The sequence below is a fragment of the Dreissena polymorpha genome, chromosome 4 (genome assembly GCF_020536995.1).
Source record: "Dreissena polymorpha isolate Duluth1 chromosome 4, UMN_Dpol_1.0, whole genome shotgun sequence".
Taxonomy (NCBI): Eukaryota; Metazoa; Mollusca; class Bivalvia; order Myida; family Dreissenidae; genus Dreissena; species Dreissena polymorpha.
Genome location: NC_068358.1, coordinates 36,705,977 through 36,730,787, shown reverse-complemented (window position 1 = coordinate 36,730,787; position 24,811 = coordinate 36,705,977). Strand labels below are relative to the sequence as shown.

The 24,811-nt window shown below is 36.6% G+C and overlaps 1 protein-coding gene across 2 annotated transcripts in view; it reads left to right on the top strand.

The window, feature by feature from the left end:
• The first annotated feature begins 12,971 nt into the window (after positions 1-12,971).
• Positions 12,972-24,811, top strand: part of LOC127879383 (FRAS1-related extracellular matrix protein 2-like) — a 326,727-nt gene continuing 314,887 nt past the window's right edge. For both annotated transcript variants that reach the window (XM_052426164.1, XM_052426163.1), the window contains exon 1: positions 12,972-17,695. In XM_052426164.1, coding sequence (XP_052282124.1) covers positions 13,132-17,695 — 4,564 coding nt within the window. In that variant the 5' untranslated portion in view covers positions 12,972-13,131. The remainder of the gene's footprint in view (positions 17,696-24,811) is intronic.

Below are 24,811 nucleotides of genomic sequence, written 5' to 3'. Positions count from 1 at the left end.
ATAAATTGCATTGCTGGTAAAACTGTTCACGTTTGTGTTTTACATGAATGCACGAATCTGTATCATATAATACACATGAGCTGTTCCATACAAATAAGACATAATAAAATGTACTATACTTATTGTTACGTTTATTAACATTTAAATAGTGACTCAAAATAAATTCAAATAAATGTTAATTGACTAGAAACACTGGAGCCGCGTTTTGAGAAAACTGGGCATAATGTGCGTGCGTAAAGTGTCGTCCCAGATTAGCCTGAGCTGTCCGCAAAGGCTAATCAGGGACGACACTTTCCGCTTGTATGACATTTTTCGTTTAAATGAAGTCTCTTCTTAGGAAAAATCCAATTTAGGCGGAAAGTGTCGTCGCTGATTATCTGTGCGGACTGCATTATGCATTATGCCCAGTTTTCTCAGAACACGACCCACGGTATTAACACACAATGTGTTACTATTTACGAATGTAATAATAATGAAACATAAAATCACATAACTATTTGTTATGACAATCACAGCGGTTCGAAGGGGTGTGGATATTTATCACAATAAAATGTGAGCACACTCAGACTCCATGCCAACTTTAAACGACTAGAAAAGTATATTACGTTATTAATGTGTGGTTTATGTCACTTATATGAAAATTAACTAGCACCAAAATCCATACTATATAAAACCTTTGCATGAATTCAAACACAAAATATTTTTAAATATATTAACAATGAATATGCCGAAATCCGAACACAATGTATACATATTTTTTGATTATCTATATGTCCTTGTGTTATAATCACAGAAAAATTTACAAAATCACATATTTTTGGAATGTACATATTGGAAAATAAGAACAAAAACAACTACGTGTATACAAAAACAAACACTGATTTCCAGAATGTCTACTCTTAATATAGAACATACAGCTTGTAAACAAAAAAAAAACTTTTAAAAATTCAAATGTGATAACTTAATTATTAAAATCTATTTTTCCTATCCTATTTATAAAAGAACGGATGTGTAATTCAGTCAAATTTATGAACTAAAACATGTCATACAGTGCAAGCCTATAAGTTTCAAAACATTCGAGAAAAATAAATTCAAACAGATTATCAGTGTTGATTTCCTGATTACTAACATTAAAACGACGATAAAGCTCAAATTAATTAAATTAAACATTGTGATTTTTGGTTTGAATAGGAATTTCGTTAATTAAGCAAAAAACACTCAACTTTAAAACAAACAATTCAAACAATGAAATAATAAACAGTGAAACAGTGGCAAAAGTTGTAGTTTTACAAGAAAGGGTGTTAGAATTACCCTTGATTAATTTCCACACCACATTGCTTAATATGATTGTTCATGCAATGCTTCCATTTGAACATTTTTCCACAGACGTGACAAGAAAATTTGGGTGCATCGTGCTTATTCATGTGCTGTTTTACAGCCTCCCTGTCTTAAATGTTTTGGTGCATGTTGCACAAGCATGATTTCCTTCTCCATCGTCCCGAGGGCTGCATTTGTGTATTCGAAGAATTGATGGTGTTTTGTATGACTTCGAACATATTTCACAGGTGTATATTTTTCATCCGAATGTGAACTCAAATGTTGTTGAGGTGCGTATCCCGACTGACATGTCTTCGAACACACTGTACATGAATACTTCGATGCCTTGCCTCGGTGAATCTCAAGTTCATGCTTGTTAAGCAACTAGAGAGTCAAATACACGGCCGTAAATCACGCGCGCCACCTCTTTTTTGCGATGCATTAATAAATGAGCCAATGCTACTTCCGAGGTGGCGCTAATGACCGGATGTTTTGAAATTTTACGGATAATTGTACAAGGTGAGTATGTTTTATATGTTTTTTCAACACAGTTCACATTATTTCAAAAATCGGGCAATGTAGTGCGATTCAGCGAAGATTTATTCATCCATAAATGTACTGAAACATACAAACACAACTCATTTGGAAACGTGAGGACTTTTATAAGTTTTGACATGATTGGGGTTTTGAAATCAAATCGATGTCTTTGCCTATGCTACGAGCAAATTTCCATCCGATTAACTAGCTAACGACATCAAACGACTGCGTCTAACATATACTAGTTGCTACATGCACAAACGCATTGGCGTTTTGTAGATATGATATATTTTTTTGCAATTTTCCAAAAGAGGTGGAGCCAATGCAAAGGAGGTGGCGCTAGGGAAAGGAGGTGGCGCTAATGCACGATATGATTTAACAGTCGTATGATGTTAAATCATTTTGAACAATTGCTTTTCTATTACACCGATGTTGTTTAGAGCTCGATTGATTCTCATAAAATAATGACGCTTTTTTATATTTCAGCACGGGCATGAATAAGGAACTAAAAAATAAGATATGAATGCAAATCGTGTAACAAGTAATACACCACAAACAGCAGACTGAATTTCCACGTCAAAAACGGAAATGTGATTGGTATGCAGCCGTCGGTTTAGTTCCGTGTACAACTTAAAGAACACCGAGTGCACCAGAAATATGTACACGCGGGTAAATGTGTGAAACGATTTTCAACGAAGAGGGATTTGGGAAATCATTTTCGTCAGTTTACGGCAGGAAGAAAACTGAAATGTGAACTTTAACATGCAGAATTCGGCTATATCCGAAACCTAAAACGCTACGAACAGCATTGCGGTGAGGGTCAAAAGAAATTTCATACATGTGATGTTTGTCAAAAAATGCATAGATCCAAACGAGCCCTATAAATGCACACCAGAGTTAAACACTTGGGGAACATTTGCATTTGCCAGATTTGCGGGAAAAGGTTTGAGAAGGAATACTCACTTTCTCGGCACTTGAAAAATGTGCACAAGGAATAACTTTTTAATAGGAGCAATTTGCCAGGGTTGTTGATTTGTTTATTTATGTTATGTGTTTTTGCCCTAAGTAGGGAATTATTTTCCACAGTAACGGTGATTGCATCAAGCTGTAATTACAGCTGTTTATTTTATACAAGAGTCAGAGAAGCATCTTTATATTTTGATATTTTCTTGCATATCATTTTATGGCTTTGATAAGTTCGTTTCCTTTCAGTTATTGATTATGTAAAGATCTTAATATCCCGTTATATATGTTTGTTCATTCATATCGCTGAACTGAATCGAAAACGTAGTTTATTTACTTGATAAATGTAAAAATTATATGTTAATTGAAACAAGTCCTCATCGTTACCACTTTTATTTACGATATCAAATTGTTGCTAGGCAGAGACATGTAACTCAATATTGTTTTCGTTACTGAAATAAAGTATAAACATACTTTTCTGCATATTAACAATCCAAATCCGTTTTCAGCAGCCCATTTTTATATTGGAGACAAAAGAATAAACTGAGGCGGAAAAAATGTAAGGCGTTTACTATGAAGTATTTGATTACAATACGACGCGTTTTGTTTTCAAACTGCAGAGACAAAACAGTTTATAGCACAATACTTAATATTTAGTTTAAGTATTTGAATGTTTTGGTGAATACGGGCCTGTGTAGTAAAACCTTGCGAGATGTAATTGTTTTGTTAGAACGTGCGGTTTGCCCAGAAGTAGAGCATTGGGCTACAAATTCGAGGATCGGTGGTTCGCATACCGGCCCGGAAACGTAACTTGTGGTGGTTGGTCATACAATTAATTTTTCATTTATTCTATCTCGGATATAAGTTGGGCAGTTGTTCGTCACGGCATTAGTAAGCGCACTTAGTACTGGTAAACCCAGGAAAAGAGTGCGTATGATAATTGACGCTCGATAAGTCATTTCCGGCTCAGGTACTACATTAAAGTACCCCCTGTAACTTAAGTATACTACAAATGACTTGGAGTACGGAAAATATACTAAAAAGTATCCCAAGGTACCCCGGTGCCTGTAAGCGTATTTTCCGTTCCCGGTGTACACATTAGTATACTTAAAGCGAGATTATACGATTTTTTATATGTGTTAAATTGTAATATATTGATAAAATATAAAACAATAACACAAAATAGGCAAGAAAAAGTATACATTGAAGACGAATTTTATAAAATGCAGCAAAGACATATTAGCGCCCCGAGCCGATTGTGACGAAGATATTTCGTACATATTTTCCTACAATAACCGAAGCAGTCGTCTTTTTAGTGTTCATGTGTCGTATGAATAGATATCGTTGCAGGAATTTTAAAATTAACCGCTAAACTAAATTTAGATTAACATCGTACATGCATGATCTACATGCTGGCGAATTCGACTGTACAGCCTTTTTCGATTTCAGAATTAAATATCTTGCTTATTTCGCATTTTTCGACACATGTTCTTCTTAACTTTTATTTTAATTTATATTTAAATATATGTTTAATAAGTTTTAACACATTTTATTTTAATTAATAAATATTTGACAAAATCGTATAATCTCGCTTTAAGAGTACCCGCGGAACTTTTAAATAGTCGCTGGGCCAATAACAACCAATCGAGACAACCGCATTGGTGATTGGCAGCTCAGTAACTACTTAAAGAGTATCCCATTTACATCAAGTATACAACAGAGTATCCGGAGTACCGAAAATAAACTAAAAGCTCCCCCGGAATATGACCGTATCCGGGATCCATTGAAGTATACTCAAGACTACCCGGGGTAATTTAAGTAGTACCTGAGCCGTCAACGACCAAAGAAAAACCAAACTGACTGTCGTTATAAATCTGTATTACTTTTTAAAACGGCAAAAACCTACAAAAACAACAAAAAACAACAACAAACGAAACGGTTTTAGCAGGACCTTCAAATGTGTACAGCTGACAAAATGATTAAATATATTATATACAGCTTAAAGTTCTTTAAAAATGCTGCAGTAAACAACAGTTTTCTTTTTGATGAATCATGCGCGACATACAATGCTCATAACACGTATCTCAGTTATTACTTTTATTTGCTCAGCACTTATGCATTGCTGTCAAAGTCACGATCAACAACATGATATACATGTATGCCAATACGTTTAGAAGGCAACATGTTTGCCACGTGTATCCGTATTGTGATCGCATGGGCTGCACACCCCTCACAATGCTTAGGGTTTAGTCTTATAAACGTATGTCCATGCGTTTACTGAAATACCCAATATCTTGTCTAAGCATATAGCTTTCATGAGATTTGTACCTAAATGAGTTTTTTATAAGCCGGTGCTCACGTCGCAATTTAATTCAAAGCCAAGTGGATTAAACTGTGATAACACACTTTTACATGTACTTGGACATGCACAGTTTATTTTTGTCGAACTCGGGTGCAGCCCCACAACAAGCGCTTTCCCAACCAGAAAAACTTCATTGTTGTGTCATTATAGCGCAGGGTTCTTACGTCTTCACAGTCAAACCAATTGACAACATCTACAGTTGAAATGCAACATTTTCTAACGGAAATCGTCCAATTGATACTAAATTTAAAAACGACACCATTCACCCATCGACACTTTCCTCACGGAGGATCTTCATAGCGTCGTTAAATAATGTGTACGTAGTGTCATCTGTCGTGAATTCCTAACACGTATTATCTCTTTCAATAACCGATATGCTACCCATTTCAGAGGTTACATCACCTTCCGCGAAAGACGTCATTAAAAGCGAGTTTCCAAAGCCGTTTTTGAGTAAAGGTACGTCTCATCTAATGAAGAATTAGTATTTTCTCTTCAAAAACTGTCATATCTTTCTGACATTTAGTCTAATTTTCTTGATTGCTTTACCTTTGGAACAAAACTGGGAACCGCGTTGTCGTACGATTGGTGACACCAATCTTGCTCTTTAATTTAGCTGAGAGTTGAAAATGGTAATACTTCTGTTATGTGTTGTCTTACATTGGGTTTCTTTCAGATGTTCTTTGTTGAAATTCAGGCAGTTTTCTCTTTTTACCAAGACTGTATCTTTTCCGTGAAGCAAGGACCAAGCCTTTCCGTTTCCTTCTCTTAAAAACTCCCATCTGCAAAAAGAGGAAAATATTTATCACCAGTGACACAATAAATGATATATCGAACATTCTAACTTGGCGTTACATACTAATGCAGATCGAACATATGCAACGAGCATTGGTAAGTAGTTTTTAATATTGACCAAATACACGTTTCTTTATTTAAACCATTCATGAAATTAGAAATAATAAAATAAAAACAGTGAATGAAAAAACATCAGATACGAACACGAACATATTTACTTGGCCTGTAAGTTGCTTTTATTTTACGAACATTTACTTTCAGTCCTAGAACAATAATACACAGAAACTGTTACATAAAATATGTCACTTTAAAATGGCTGAAAATGTGCATTGGCGCCACCTCCTGTCCTGAGCGCCACCTCCTTGGCATTGGCCCCATCTCTTTTTGAAAATTGCAAAATTATGTAATAGATCGGCAAGAAGCCAATGTGTTTGTGCATGCAACAAATTGTACATGTTCACAGCAATTGTTTGATGCCATTAGAGATTTCTTTGGATAGACATTTGCTCGTTACACAGGCAAAATACATCGATTTTCTTTTAAAACGTCACCATGCAACAACTTACAAAGGTCCTCACGTTTCTAAATGGGTTGTGATTGTATGTTTCTGAACATTTATGGATGAATAAATCTTCGCTGAATCGCACTACATTGTCCGATTTTTTAAATAATGTGAAATATGTTGAAAAAAAAAACATATAAAACCTACTCACCTTGTACAATTATCCGTAAAATTTCAAAACATCCGGCAATTAGCGCCACCTCGGAAGTAGCATTGGCTCATTTATTAATGCATCGCGAAAAAGAGGTGGCGCGCGTGATTAACGGCCGTGTATTTGACTCTCTAGTTGCTCCCATTATTGTATATGCATCTGAAGCTGAAGTTGCATTAGCGAAGTTGACAAAATTTATTTTAAATTTTGAAAAACTATTCTAGGTGTACGCTCACTGACTTCTAATGCTGCTGTCTTAGGTGAACCAGACAGATTTCCACTCGCTATTAAAGTATTATATGCAAACAACGTGCCCTTAGTTATTGGGTGAAAATCAATCAAAACCCTGAATCGCTGATGCATACTGTTTATAACAAACAAAGTAATATGTACAAGTATTGTATTATGGATAATAATAGTTATAACACAAATCTGTGATGTGCATTTGTTAAACAAAACTTAGAACAACTCTGGCACGGAATTTATTTCAATGATTTAACTCAGAGGCGTATTTAGGTGGGGGGCTAGGGGGCTAAAGCCCCCCCCCCCCCCCAGCTGGCTGGGAAGATACGATTTTTGTTTTTTAAATGAGCCCCTTATAGTTTAAATCCACTTGTGTATTTCCTGTCATATGCCCCTAATTAAGCCATAAACAGCTGTCAATTTGTGTGATCAGCCCCCAGGCATGTGTACAGACTATCTAACCTTCGCCAGCTAAACTGCACGCTTCATTGACTAAGTGATAAGCTTCTCTATTTGATTAGCTATAGGTAAATGTTTACAAATGGCTCATTAATTTTTCGGTAAGTTTCTTTGATGAATTTAAAGGGGCCTTTTCACAGATTTTGGCATGCTTTAAAGTTTGTCATTAAATGCGTTATATTGATAAATGTTAACATTGGGTATAAAAATCTCCAATAAAAAAAATCAAGAATACAATAAAAGACTTAAAAAAATTAAACCTTAATGGGACTCGAACCACTGACCCCTGGAGCAAAAGTCTACCGCTCTATCATCATTCGACCATCCGCATTGATAGAACTTGAAATAAAGAGTGTTGTTAAAATGCTATTTTTATAATTTGTTAAAAAGGTTTATCAATGACTTTGCCTTATTTGACAGTTTTTGAACCACAAGACTCCCCAGTTCAGCCCCCCCACCCCTCTGAACATTTTCTGGATACGCCTCTGTAACTCATAATTTTGATAAATCTAATGACACCAGAGTTTCAAATATCAATGAATCCAAAATTGACGAGATACAATATATATCTATATCCAACCAAAACTAGAATACTATAGAATGTTAAAGACTGACTTCGCGTAGGACAAATATTTATATTGCATTATTAGCAGAAATTTTAAACAACAGTTACCAATATTTATGCTAAGCGACCATAAATTGGACATGGTAGATATAATAACATACCCAAAGATGAGCGCAAATGCAAACTATATGTACCGTAGCGTCCGAATATATCACATCTTTTAACTTGTCCAATCTATAAAGATCTGTGAAGAAAGTATTGTATTTGGTCAAACTTGCAAACTGAAATGAAATTTAAAAACATACTATCTTGTCAAAATACTTAAGTCATTAACAATGTAGCCAGACTAATAACTGGTGCAATACAACTCGGTGAGGAAAAATCATAAGTATTTTCTGCTTATTGAATAACTATTTATAACATCCTAAATATAGTGCATATCTGTTATTATTTGTTTCCTCGTATGTTTGCTAATACATGCTTCTACATGATGTTTGAACACTTCATTGTAGTTTTTGTTTATTAACACGATTGTATTCGTATTGTACTAATGGACTTACACTAAACCTAGTTTAGTTTTACGTAAATTATTTAGATGATTATAAGACACTGCGTTCTATAATGCCTGAAGAAGAATCAAACGTCAGCGGAGTAAACCGAGACGCATGCAACGTCATATCCGTTGCCTTCGTCTGTGCAGTAACCGTGCACTTCGGCTAGTCGTTGGTTACATTCAAAATTGTGCTGCATAATTGAATACAATGTAGTTTTATACATTCTGTAAGAATAAGGTATTAAGAAACGGCACTCATATGCCGCTGTATTAATCCGTTGTTTTCCAATCATAATAGGTATAAAATGTCACCATCATACCGAAATGCAAAATACGAAATTATAATTATACGATTAAGAATTAAAGAAAACAGACCAGAGTATCTAAATTTACGTATTTAACTATCCAGAAAAAAGAAACTTAAATAAAGGATCTACGATGGATAGTTAGCGTTCGGTCCGCAACAATCTTAACACATGGCCTACTGGGGCCCCTAAAAGTCGCGGGCCCGTAGGCAGCTGCCAACTCTGCCTAGCGGGAAATCCGGGACTGCTTGCGGTATACAAATCCGCTGTTCACAATACATCTGCACTACTACATGCGACTTCAAAACGAAATGTGTTCTTAACAAAGTATGAATGCGCGTATAGTAGCTCTGCCATGGTTTGGTTATTACGTCCATTTCCGGAAAAAGGAAAAGGGCGCTTGAACAAGGTCAGAATATATACATATCGCGTCATGTATGGCTTAAGTCTACGACGTCGGTAGCAGACATATATTGTGAAGGACAACACACATCTTAAACTAGTTTTTGAATAAGAGTCGCCTATGTACTAGGCATATCAGTCTACAATACTGTCGCATATTTAAACATATTTCTGATCTGAGCCACTACAATATACCGGTTACATAGACTATACCTGTATATCAATACTTTGAAAATTATCAACCAACACCTAGTTTTTTTGTTTGTTCCACTATTAATACAAAATTAGCATGGGAAATAACTGCGAACCAATTTTTGTAATTTAATATTTAGTTATCTCCCGTACTACACAAAATCTGCTGTCACCAAATGTGTTGTCTGCGATGTTCAGTTTTGCAAATATAACAGCTACCTTGAGCCCAGAATATTTAAAGAAGGTAGACACTCGTACTTGTAAGGAATATTTTGTTGAATTAATATTTGCTTAAAAAATTTAACACAATATGGTATTGATCAACGAGTGTTCCTTTGCATTATGGAGTTTGAAGTTTTACATTCTCAACTGAGTAAGCTTCCTAGTATACTAAACGATATAATGTACATGTACACATATATTCATTTAGCAGAGTTGCATAGATATACATGTCTACTATGTAAATTGTACATATAAATGTAGTTTTTATTTATAAAAAAACATCGGCGTTGCAAAATCGGGCAAAAGGCATGTGCGTAATGTTTCGTTGCAGTTTAGCCTGTAGAGTTCACAAAGGCAAATCAGGGACTGCACTTTCTGTTTTTATTGTATTTTTTGTTTGAGGAAAATCTCTTCTCAGCGAAAACCCAGTTCGGTCGGAAAGTGTCGTCCCTGATAAGCTTGTGTGGACTGTGCATGCTAATCTGGGACGACACGTTACGCACAAACGTTAAGCCCCGTTTTTCACAGAGCTCGGCTCAACAATCAGCATCACGTCTGGTCTCGAACTCCGAGTGGGATTGCATACCACAATGTAATTACCCGCTCCCACGCGGAGCAGGTGACAAAGCCCTACTGCTCCCAGGTCATTCACCCTAATAAGTGAAATGCCTCTGCGCTGTTACGCTTCACTTTCATACCTCGTTTGGTCAATTAAGACCACTATAAGTACTGTGCAAACTTTCAACGGTAACTATGTGTGCGAAGAAAAATATATATTATAGATAATGTGGTTATTCCGAAGTTCATTCGATCCTTCCGCGCCTGAGACTGCATTATGTGTTGACCCGGAGTGTGCTCCAGCCACTCCTACGTTATTAATCTAGAAGACTCGCGAACGTTGCGACGAATTTTGAATATGGCTGCACTGCCCAGCAATTTAGTTGTTACTGACATATTTCAAATCGTGGTTTTCTGTACTGAGGGAGGGGCGGAGTGCCCGGGAAAAGCAACTGTCCGGTATGGTGACCACCAACCAAACTCACATGCCTTCGGAAATGGAAGTTGAACATGAGTCGCTTAGGTGAGAAACGAGTGCGTGTACCAACCACTGCGCTAAGCGGGCAGCAGATAGACCTTCTAAGGCCGGGTTTCCCTGTCTCCGCGTACGCGGTTGAAATCTGTTGGAGCTATTCCATGTATCCGCGGTCCGCGTCCGCATTTTTCGTCCGCTTATTGCGTCCGTGAAAAATCGCTCGTTGAGCGATTTTTTACGGACGCGGACACAGTACACGGATGGCAGTCAATCTGAAAGGTCGACTTAAAAGCATAGATATTAGTAGAAAAATAATAAATTCAATAAGTAATCACCCTGAAATATACAATCAACGTATGAAAGAATACAAAAACAAAGACATTGCATCAAACATCAGGCGAAGCAATGCCAAAGAAATGGCGTTTCAGGTAAGTGAGAACAGTAATATGCGAATATATATCGCCTGCATATTTTACACTCTATACTCGCTCATAAAAAATACACAGTATATATTTCAAACAAGATATACCGCTAAAAGAAGTCGCTATTTATGTTCTTTTTTGTCTATGGGAGTTCACATATAATTTTTGAAGTCTGTCTAATACGAATAGATCGGTAATGTTTATCACATATAATTATGATAATTTTCATTAATTCAGCTCTAATTCTCTAACAAAATAATAGTATGTGTCGTAAGTTTGACGGTGTGTTATGATGGCCCGTGTCCAGTACCATATGTCTGAGTTTCCGTCGACTAACATGCAGTACTGCCGCAGCAGTCATCATAAAAAATGTGTGCTCTTCTAATAACGACATCTAAGTTCAAGTACCACCACGTTTGGAATGAGCTTTTTACACGGAAAGGCTTATTAAAAATAATAAGCGGATGCATGGAATAGATACTCCGTGTCCGTATACGGAACACGAACACAGAACGCGGACGCGGAGCGCGGACACGGATGCATGGAAAGCGTTGCTATTAAAGATCTCGGGCTAACACAATCGCATCTGAACCACCTATTATTTGTTTTTGGATGATTAACAAAGACAAACGACTTTTAATTAAAAATACAATACACCAATTCATGAACCATAAAAAGCGACGAACTTACGGACGCACGATTGGTCACAAAAACTCACCGTTAACTTCGTGAACGGTATTCTATACAGTACCCATACGAGACAGGCAGACACATTCACTGGGCTTACATGTAGAGAATGCTTTTAACAGCCAATGAAACACTTAACCATGCTTAATAGGGCGAGCACATACATACATAAATGTTTTCTGTGTTGTACGTTATCAACGATTTACCGTCTTTAATTGTTCTTCTGTGTAATACCGATATTACAATATTGTCACATATAACATGTACATGTGTCAGTTGCTGTGAAATGGTAAAAGGGGACACTCCGTCTACCATACATTATTTTATGCCGTTGGTAACAATCGTGTACTTTCATTTAATAATGTCTTATAACTGAGTGCGTTATCAAAGAATTTCAAAACAAAACGTAATCTTATTGCTATCACATAGCGCAAACGTTTTAGCGCATCAAAATAAAAGGACAATGCTGCGGACTGCACATGCTAATCTGGCACGACACCTTACGCCCATGAATTAAGTACCTTTTTCCGATAGTGATCCTAATTTTAGTTTGGTTTATGACGCACCGAAATGGCCGTTTACATGCGTTCTTAAAGTTAAAAGAATTATGAGTTTGAACGACCAATGATACTTAGCGTAATCAAGATATTGATGAATGTGGTCATACCGAACTGTTGAGCGGGAAAGACATAGGCTGGAGTTCCGTATTTATTATGGCTAATTTGAAATACGAAAATTATGATATACGGCACTTTTAGTGATGTTCTTTTATATTTGTCTAGTGTCTGTGTTCGTCGGCAACCGTCCTAATGCATTCTGACTTAATTCATACAAAAAAACGTGCGTAAATTTATAATTAAAGTGTATGCACATCGCTCAGCTCAGCGCAATTATGCTAATCAAGCCTGGAATACTACGACAATTGTGTGTGGTGCGTAAGTGTTAATTATATGACACCAATTTGTAAATTTTAATACGCTACCTCTCTCATACAAGATTTTTAAGCCGTAGGTAGCAATCGTGTACTTTAATTTAATTATAACTGAGTGAATAAGTGTGCTCCAATAATGAAGTAGCACTTTGAGTGGATATAACCCCCGCAGGACACACGCTATTTGATTGGCTGTTATTTTGCGGCACGTGCCCATTCAACGAATCCCAGCATCCCAAAGTCGTCTGCTTCACAATTGTGAAAGTAGACGACCGAAACAGTTAAATACACCGTTACCTTGATGAATATTGTTTACAAACATGAAAGGTGTAAACGCTATATATCGGACAACAATTATTCTTGGTGAGGAGTTTAATTACCGAATCGGGATTGTTGATGGATTAATTAATTAATTAAGCCTAATTCAGTAATCATGGACTTAATTACCGCGATAACGCGCGTGTTTGTGCCACTGTGGATTTTTACAGGCATCGTGCAAAGCGAAGCAGATGTAAGGAAAGCAGATGTTGTGATCGTTAACCGAGCCGTCAGTGTGACACAGGGTCGCACCGTATGGCTGGATCCCTCCAGAGACCTAAGGTTGAAGGTTCGAGCCGGAAATAATTGCACCGTAAGGGCTATAGACAACGAAGTAAACCTATATTACAAACCAGGCAGACTGAGCAAAACTGAATTTCCATGTACTTTCACAAATAGTGAGATTAAGTATACACATTTTGGTTCAGAATCTTTCACAGAAGATCGGCTGCATCTTTTGATCCGCTATGATTCCTCTTCGCAGACCACAGTCATTCCGCTTGTTTTAGTGATAAAAATAGTTCAGGCATCTTATGAGATCGTGAAAAAGAAACAGGACTTGACTGTTGATGATGGTTCCTCACAACCTTTGCACAATGCAGTGAACTTTATGTTCAACAGCAGTTTATATTCCTGCAGAATAAGCATTTTGCCGGATGCTTATGGGTTACCACTGTATGGCAATTTACTTAGCAATGGACTTTCTTTAACAAATATTGACTGCCAGGATTTTCAGAAATCTGATATAAGATATAAATTCACCTCGCAACAAAATGGATTGAATTTTGACTACATTGCCTTGCATGTACGCATATTCAATAAAAACATGTCCACAATAAAAGAGGAATATTTTCAACTGACAGTAAACAGTTATCTTCGACAGGCAAACACACATCCTCATGCAAGTCTCAATGCAATATTTGTTATGGAAGCAATTAACAAGTTTACAATGACTGCAATTACGCCGGACATTGTGTCTGGTGTAGATGATCACACTCCACCTGGCCGCCTCATTTTCAATATCTCGTTACCCCTGGGTCCCGGAGAAGGGTCCATTGTGAACACAGATGACCCAGAAACGCCCTTGCAGTATTTCTATCAGAGAGAAGTGAATGATCTGAAAATAGCCTACAAACCGCCGCAGTCCGATTCCAACATTAATCGAATGTTTCAGTTGTGGGTCACTATCGTGGACTCTGAGGGTCTTTCATCGGCTGAGATTCCTTTAATGATCGTGGTACAGCCATTGAACAGTTTGGCGTCTATATTGTCAATAGTAAAAGGTCTCAACCTAATAGAAGGTCAGTCAAAAGCAATAAGTAGTCCAGATTCACTAGAAATAGCCCCTGGAAAAGTGAGTGATAACATAAGAATATATCGCTGGGAGGGATTGCAACATGGGCATCTGACTCTGCCATCAGGCAAGAAGTACTTCACACCACGGGATCTGGAGCAAGGGAATGTTGTATACCATCACGACAACAGTGACACCTACAGTGATAACATCATTTTCAAAATGTCTGATGGAAGTCTGGAAGTGACTTTCTTAATGCCAGTTATAATATTCCCTAAAGATGACATGATTCCAACATTAAGCATTAACACAGGAGTTGATGTTATTAAAAGTGGAATAGTTGCACTGACACCCCTGAGTTTGGTGGCTTCAGATAGAGACAGTTCCTCTATAACATTTTTTCTGGTTCCACCATTTTCATCATTAGGAATTATTTTCATGAGACAATATGAGTGTCCAGAGAATTCAAGTATTTGGCAGTTTGAAAATGGCAGTTTTGAAAGGTTTGTTTCTGTCTTTACTCAGCATGATATAATGCAGGGAAAAATATTTTACAAGCAGACGGGAGAACATGCAAATGTAGCTTTTACGGACGAAATAAAATTCAAGCTGAAAGATGATGCCATCCCTCCAAATGAATCACCAGTCTACGAACTTGTCGTCCGAGTAAAACCAGTCGATGACACTGCGCCCTTCATATATCCCAATACTTTATTACAAATTGAAGTTGGTTACAATAGGCTTACAGAACTGCGGAAAAAGAATCTGAGATTCACGGATGACGAATCTAACGATCGTGAAGTTAAATATACGGTCACACAAATACCTGAAGATATGTACACTAACAGTTTGTTCGATTCTGGGAAGATCGTCCATTGCGAGAGTCCATGGAAACCAGTGGACCAGTTTACCCAAGGAGATGTGAATCAACTCAAAATATGCTACCAACCACCCAGCGCAGCATTGTCTATCAACACACGAATAATAAACTTCTATTTCAATGTAGAAGATAAAGTAGGAAACAAGCTTGAGAACCAGAAGTTTACCATTGTAATCAAGCCACTAAGTGACACAGTCCCAGAAGTAATCAACAAAGGAGCAGTGATTGATGAAAAGGGTCAAGTTGTGATAGAACCTGATGCACTGTACGCTAGAGATAAAGAAACCGAGAAAAATAACGTCAAATTTGTATTACAGAGTGTTCCTAGTTTCGGCAGTTTGTACAAGGAGGGGAAGGTTTTGTCTGTAACTGATTCATTCTCAATTACAGATATAGACAACAAACACATATTGTATAAGAAAGCAGCAGTGAATAAGCGATATAATGGTGACAAAGTTGCGCTCATCGTCTCTGATGGTATACATAGAGTACCCATTACACTGAAAATTAATGCAGGCAGTGTCAATATTCCTACAAACATGCAAGCACCTCGAATAATCCATGATAACCCTATACATGTTGTTGAGGGACAAAAAGTAGCAATATCTCAAAAGAACGTAAGAGTATTGGATGATGATGGTGATTTAGAGCAAATATTTTGTGTAGTAAAAACCCAACCTCTGAATGGATTCTTTACGAAAAGTGCAAATAATGTTGCTCTGGGGACACCAATATCTGCATTTGCTGCAGAAGATATCAACAGGGGGGACATTTGGTATGTTCAGAGTATTCACAAGGGTGTTGAACCCGTGACAGACAAGTTTGGGCTTCAGTGTTCCGATGGCAAGAATGTCGGGAAAGATACAGTAATAGATGTTGTTATAGAGCCAACCAATGACGAAGTGCCGAAAATACAGGTGAAATTGTTTGCAGTGTCTGAAGGTATGGACATACGGATTGACCAATCAGTGCTCAGTGTGACAGACGCTGATGTTCCAGTGGACAACCTGACATTCATAATCATCAGGCCACCAAACCATGGTCGAATAGTCAAACAGCTGGTCACGGGTGACAAGGCCACAAACCACTTCACTGTTGCAGATATCCAAGAAATGTTGGCTATAGCATATGAGCATGATGGTTCCGAGACTTCAGGTGATTCGTTTGAATGTGTGTTGACTGATGGCGTCCACAATGTCTCAACTGAAGTGCCAATTTTAATTATTCCAGTGAATGATGAAGCCCCTAGATTGGCCATTAACACAGGCTTGCAGATAGATGCTCTAGGGGACAAGAAAACTATTACAAATGAAATGCTAAAAGCTGAGGATATAGATTCAGCAGTAGATGATCTGATATTTGTTCTTCGATCCATACCGGAATATGGCGTATTGATCAAGGCAGTGTCCGACAAAGAACAAGCCCTTATGTATGGCTCAAACTTTACCCAACATGACATAGATAACCAACTGCTTGCCTACAAACATTTCGGTAAAGACTCTAAACCAGACCGGATCATGTTTGATGTCTCGGATGGTCTGAACTCGTTGGTAAATCGGCACTTCTTAGTGACAATTAAAGGTATGGGAAGCCTGTATCCAAAGAATGTGAATTTAGGGATTGAGTTGCAAAGAAACGGAATGCTGGTTCTTGCATTAGACATTCTGAAAGGCTGCGAGGTTGATTTACATGAAGAAAACTTGGAATTTAAAGTCACCAAAGCTCCAAAATATGGGCATTTAGAAATTGCAAATAAAGCGAAATCGGAAGTGTTGACATTTTCATCGATAGATTTGCTATCAGATCAAGTTATCTATGTATCTTACCCAGATATTGCTGAAATGAAAATGGACAGCCTTGAAATTGAAGTTAAAGACAGTAAACACCTGTTTCCTTGTACTTACAAAATCGCCTTGAATTCCATTGAAAACAGTTTGCCTGTTTTGCTGTTCAAGACAATCCTGTTAGAAGATGGTGAGAATAAGTTGATAACTTTAGCCGATCTTCAGGCTATGGATCATGACACGTCTGATACTGATATCATATTCACAATAACACAAGTTCCTCAACATGGAAATATCCTAAGAAATTACTCTGAAATAGTAACAAAGTTCTCGCAACACGACATAAAAGAAAAAGTCATAAGTTACCAACACGATGGAAGTGGAACGCATTCTGACAGTTTCACTTTCACTATAAGTGATGGAACACATCAACAGTTTCTAGTCCTAGGTTTTGACCTACCCACAAAGAAACCGCAGCAAATGAATATCGAAATAATACCAATGGATAACAACAAACCCCGTGTGAAAGTGAATACAGGGACAACTTCACTGAAAATGGTCAGCAGTGAAAGCTTGTTTCAGTTCTCCAGCCAGAGCCTGTATTGCAAGGGACCAAACACCGATGCACGAGATCTACGCTACTTCATAACTGTGCATCCCATGCATGGCTATCTCAGGAATTCTGTACGTGGGAACTCTGCCATCGCAATTTGGACACAAAGTAAGTGAAGCGATAGGGTTTTTGTTAATGTTCTTTATTTGATCAAGTATTTTATTTTCATGTTTCATGCAAAGACGTTCTGTACCTGTATTATAAAATCATCTGTTATTTTGGTCATGGGACATGGTGTTCATAAATTACAATGCACTCAATATTTAAATTTCTTTTAAATTGTATGTGATTAAGGTGTATAACATGTCTAATGAAAGGTTCTTGATAAAGTTGCATGACATAATTGTAACAAAAAATTCATGTATTTAAAATACATGTATAAAGCTGGGTTCCCACTGCCGATCCAATCAACTCGATCAAGCCCGACCAAGAGGTCGGGTACTGGTCTAGTTCGGTTGGCATGAGGGTCGGGGGCGATCGGGTAGGTCGGCATTGGTCGGGCTTCCAACCCGATATTTTTTGTCAAAAAATATTGAGTAGCGGTCGAGTAGAAAATGGATCGAAAAGCGCTCTGGAAGTAGTCGTGTATTAGTCAAGTAGAAGATCGAGTTGATAGTGAAGCAAATGTGTGGCGATCGGATTGACATCTTTTACACGATCTGTACCTGATCCGCTCGACCTCTACCCGAGTTATTTTAGATCGCAACACGATCCACTCGACCTCTATTTGATTCGATGTACAGATTTACTAGACTGCTACCCGACGGCTACTGGACCATACACGATCACTTTCCGATTGCTATTCGACCATACACGAGCTCTGTACCTGATCCGCTCAACCTCTACCCGAGTTATTTAAGATTGCTTTGTACGACTGTAGTACGACCATCACGGTTGTAGAGTGAAGATCTGGTGGCGATCAAGCTGAGGTCCACTTGGTCGAGCTGAGATCGTATAGGGCTTGCGTATAGGTCGAGATGATCGGAGAGATGGTTGAGTGGAAGTCGTGAATAAGTCGTGTGGGGGTCGTGTGTTATCGACAAGAGGTCAAGAAGAAGTCATGTATACTCTTGTTAGTAGAGCTTAGTCGTGTTTTGTCGGGACATTTCGATGATCGGGATGATCGAGTTGATCGGATCGGCAGTGGGAACCCACCTTAAGAATCAAAAGTAACTTGCTCATTTATTGTTTGATATTAAAAGTTTGAGAGTGTTATAACCAAATTCAAGAGTACTGAAAATTGGGATAAATTCAGTTGTATATTATCTGTGTCAAAGACCATATAAATACCCTTGATACCTGTATAATTTGGAAGAAGATTATTAACCCATTTATGCTAGAAAAAAGGCCATGGCAAACAGCGTAGCGGCGTCTCATCAGGGTCTGCGCTGTTTGCTTAAAGGAATTTCTGTAAGAAATATTCTAAATATAGAAATAAATACACTAGACATCCCTAATTTTGGAAATAAATTGATTCAATTTAGAAGGATGGGAGAGTCCACTGGGCTTAAATGGATTAATTGATGATGATTGCAATTATTCAGAGGTTACTAAAGCTGCATATTAGCACATTGTTATCCCCACGCTTTTTGAAAAAAAGGTGGGGATATTGTGGTGATCTCCGCCGTCCGTCCGTCCGTCTGTCCGTCCGTCTGTCCGTCCGTCCGTCCTGGCCACTATCTCCTCCTACACTAAAAGCACTAGAACCTTGAAATTTACACACATGGTAGCTATGAGCATATGTGCGACGGTGCACTATTTGGAATTTTGATCTGACCCCTGGGTCAAAAGTTATAGGGGTTGGGGTGGGGCCGCGTCAGAAATTATCACTCATTTTTTTAGGTTATTTTACATTTACTTCTTTATTTCTACACCGATTCACTTCAAATTGATACTGGACCTCACCTATGACAATACGGTCAATCTCAACCATGCATGGCCCCATTCCCAACCCTGGGGCGCCCCGCCCACATAGGCCACACCCACCAAAAATTTCCATTTACTATAATTTTTTCATTTCTACACGGATTCACTTCAAATTGATACTGAACTTTTGTTATGACATTAGGGTCAATCTCAACTATGCATGGCCCCAATCCCAACCCTGGGGCGCCCGCCCACATAGGCCACACCCACCAAAAAAATCCATTTACTATAAAAAAAATTTAGGTTATTTTACATTAACTTCTTCATTTCTACACTGATTCACTTCAAATTGATACTGAACCTCTCTTATGACAAAACGGTCAAACTCAACTATGCATGGCCCCGTTGCCAACCCTGGGGCGCCACGCCCACATAGACCACACCCGCCCAAAATTGCCTTTTACTATAATTTCTTCATTAATACACTGATTCACTTCAAATTGATACTGAACCTCTCTTATGACAATACGGTCAATCTCAACTATGCATGGCCCCATTACCAACCCTGGGGCACCCCGCCCACATAGGCCACACCCTCCCAAAATTGCCTTTTACTATAACTTCTTTATTTTTACACCCATTCACTTCTAATTGATACTGAACTTCTCTTATGACAATACAGTCAATCTCAACTATGCATGGCCCCATGATCAACCCTGGGGCGCCCTTGGGTCAAACATGCGGCGTGGGGATACGCGTCGGCCTCTGCCGCGCCATTTCTAGTTTGTATGTTAGCATTTCAAAAAGCAGAACATAAGATTTTGTAAAATCATGTGTGGAACATATTTTAATGAGTTGAAACCTGCCATTTTTAAACATTCAAAGGCCATTAATCAGCAACTTGAACAGATAAGAGGCTAGAAGCTAATTAATTAAGTCTGGAAGCACACACAGGAACATAATCACCATTGCCAAAGTATGTAGTCAGCGGTAGGCTAAACCTGTCAGTACATACATTTAAATTGGTAAATAAGAATTAATTACCAAATTATAATATTTTCCTTTTGATGTTCATGAATTAGCCCCATAACTGTTGAATTCATTATTCTCTTTGATAGTGGTTGCAGTTACAATGGTGTATTGTAATGTCGATATCAACGTGTGAAATAGGACTTTCGAATTAATGTGCTTTTTTAGAAAGATTAATACTTGACAAGTTTAATCCCTCAAACATATGCTTTGAGTGAAGACATTTATAAATGGTTTATACTGTCACGCAATTTAGTTAAATTTGATCTTATCCTAATGGTTCAGGGTTTTTTCAGCTTATTTAACAGAGGCTGATTGATATTCAGCTACCTCACAATCTGAAAATAAAATAAAATGCACAATACAAAATCACAATTGGAATGAATAATTCACATTAATTGAGATTTTTATTGAATGTGTGTACATGTTAAATTGTTATTTTTGATAATAGGATTTCAATTCAATATATTCAATTCAATATAATGATGGTTTTGCAATGTAAATTTCTCAACAGTGTTTTGAAATCACATTGATCAAATATAATTTTTTTTTAGAAACACACTCAAATTTTCACAAAAGACAAGGCTACAGCATCTCCACAAATTTTATTTTTAAAAACCTGTGTTTATTTTATTTTAGCTTGAAATATTTTGTTATCATAAATTTATTATGTTGTTTTATTATATGTAAGTTTGTACAAAGTTTTGGGTGGCCAAACTGAATATTATGTATTTTTGTGTGGAAGATTTCAGTTTTCCTATTAAACCATGAAATTTGGTAAGATGTGATATAATTTACAAATATAAACTTATAAAATCCTATATTGCAATATTTATATTATTCAGTAAACAAATATTTCTGCAGGCTAGCAAATAAATTATTGTGGGGCATTTTCTTATTCTAAATATAAATCAACAACAACTACAAAAAATAGTGCACATATTGTATGTTTGATTTGGCCAGAAGTTCAAGCATAAGTTGGTTCATAAATATTTTTTGTTGTAAGTCAATACATGTTTGGAAATTATATTTCAGATTTTAACTATATGTGTGTATTTATATACATAACAAAACCATAATGATGGTTTTTTCCATACTAAATAACAGTGTTTTTTAAAATAAAGAAATGACAATTAATTATGAAATTAAAGTTTATGAGCTAGCCAAATAACAATGAAAGTTTCCCTTTTTAAATCATATGACATCAGACAATAAACATTCAATGGCATGATGTTGTAACCTGTCTTGTAATCAAATATATTTAGATAAGATTACCCTAATTACAAAACATGAATTCTCTTTTATCAGACATTTCTATGTGTTTTTTTTTTGTATGGACCACTTAAGGAACACAACTGGTATTTAATTGAAAATGGCACATCAAAAGGTCTTTCAGTCTCTTAGACACATTATATTTTGGCATACTTTCCAAGATTGCTTGCCTGATGCATTCAGACTGGAAAGAAGCAGCAAATATTCAAGAAGCAGTTTGTAAAATCTCATTAAAATAAATCTTATATTTTTTAAAATTATTTGTTACTTTAATATCAACCATAAAAACATGTTTATGATTATGAATGTTCAAATGTTAATGTATTTTTTAGTTTTCCTAGTGTTTTTAAAATTGACTTATTGTTTTCAGTAATATATTAAACAAATAATGTTGTTAGACATACATTTATGTTATTGCTTCTAAAACAAGTTTTTGATAGTTAGGTAAATGATGAAAGCATTACTGAAATATGTATACATATAGATCTATAAATTATATTCATCAATCTGCTATAAGTTAAACTGTGTCCTTTTGGGCAGAATAATTTTACTGTTTGTGAAGAAAATATCATGCCCCTATCATCAGGAGGTTTTCAGCTGTTACCTACCTAAAAACGACAGATAAATTAGCTTAGCTAATTTCTGAATATTTTTCACTAAATAATTCATTTTTTATCATTTTGGCTCTTTGATAAATTATGTAGGTAAAAGTCTGCCCATTCTAAAATCTTTCTCATCCTTTTCTTCTTTTCTTCTTGGCGATCACTCAATCTTTCTAATTAAATGGTAACAAAATGCTAACAAAACGCAGGAAAGGGTATGGATAAACAAACTCTTTGAGACCACAAAACCTTGTGTGACTTCATAGGGTACAGACTACAGTGCTCCAGCTAGAATTTGAAAAGGGCAGGGGGTGGGAGGGACTATTTTGTCAAAAAGGCACTTTCGAGCGCGCTGCCGTATCCGGAATGCTCCTTGTTGCATATTAATTTTTTATATTATTAATAATTGTTAGAATAATGTTATTATCTCCATTATTATTATTTAAACAATGCAAATAAAATGTCTATAATGAGGAATTAATTAATAAACAATGTAGTATTACTAGATTTATAAATTAAAATATGTCTATTTTTTTTTTTTTTAATAAATAAAAGGGCAGGGCGGGGCCTCAAAAGGGCAGGGTGGGGAGTCCAAAGGGCAGGGCGGGGCGCCCTTCCATTTACAATGTAGGCCTTAGTAGCTGGAGCACTGGGCGGTTTTGGAGCTTTGCAGGCCCCTTATGTCATAAGACCCACTTTCGCATTGCGTGGCTCATATTGTTATCTCAATTGTTAAACCTAATGGATTCAAGTGCATACACCATGCTTATTTAGGACTCTTGTTGAAGATAATCCATTATTGTAAATTCTTTTTGCACCAAGCAACTAATTTTTGAAGCTGATATTTTTTGGCAGTGGATACACAAATGCTTCTGTCTTAGATAATGATGCCCTGGTTTTATGTTTTGGTGGCTGGCATCCAGAGTTATCTTCAATATTTAGTCTTAAAGGCAACAAAACATGCCCAGAAAATATTTATCTGTTATGATACTCGGGCTATCTAAAAATACAAAACAGCAACAATGTAAATACAGATTTTGAGCTTTTCTGCTGATCTGTCTGTTATATTGAAGTAACTTGTTTTTTTCAAATAAAAATTTTATAGAAAATAAATTATTACATCTTACTTATACATTCTTTACTCTTAAAACAGGAAAAATATGTAATCAACACCATAAAGATAGCATATTGTTTTGTAGATCAAAACCATACTGAACTTAATTAACAGGTTGTCTCTGTGGATTTTAAACTTTATTAGTGAAAGTTTTAACCTAAATTATCTTGAATGTGAATGTAATACACATGTATATCTAAAGTTTATCATTATACGTCTATTTTCTACATCAAGTGCACTTGAAATGACCCTTGTTTAAAGGGATCTTTTCACGCTTTGGTAAATTGACAAAATTGAAAAAAGTTGTTTCAGATTCGTAATTTTTCGTTTTAGTTATGATATTTGTGAGGAAACAGTAATACTGAACATTAACCATGCTCTAATATAGCCATTATATGCATCTTTTGACGATTTTAAAACCTAAAAATTATAAAGCGTTGCAACGCGAAACGATTGAATAATTTGGAGAGTTCTGTTTTTGTCGTTAAATTTTGTGAAACTACGAAGATTGCTTATATAAGGTATAAAATCCGTCTAGAATGTGTACTCGGCGGAATAGCTCAGTGGTCTAGAGCGTTTTTACTTCAGGACTCTGGCAGGACTCCAGGGGTCACTGGTTCGAAATCTGCTCCGGGCAATGTTCTTTTCCTTTTTTTAATTTTTTTCTTTATTTTTTACTGGAGCTTTTACGATCTAATGTTTACATTTATCAATATAAAGCATTTAATGAATAAGTTAAAAAAAATGCCAAAATCTGTGAAAAGGCCCCTTTAAAGCTAGTGTATAGTGTAAGGATTTAAATTTTAAATCATTTTTATTTAATTAATTTCAATTTGATTTTTTGATTCCTTTCTTGAACCTGTGCATGCGAAGATTTATGAGGTGAAGTACATGGCCACCTCAGATATCATGAACAATAGAATGATTTCTTCATTCAGACAAGTGTCATTACATATAATTATGCATAATATTGAAAGTTAACTGAGAGTCACAAACTCGCATTATTGCATAATTATTGTGTTGTTTCATAATCATAATTTGTAATACTTCAGCCTAAAAGCTTTAAGAACTGGGCCCTATCCCCACCAGGCCACGCACCCTCTAAAAATGGCGCCAGGTTTATCGTCTGGCAACCCAGGACTTTCTCCAGGCCTTGTAAACTGGACTTAATGTATGTGCGCAAAGTGTCACCAGTGTGCGCAGGCTAATCTGGAACAGGACTTTTGGCTCTTATGTTATTTTTGTTAAAAGGAAGTCTCCTCTAAATGAAAATCCAGTTTAGGGGGAAAGTGTCCCTGAATAGCCTGTGAAGATTGCACAGGCTAACTTTGGACGATATTT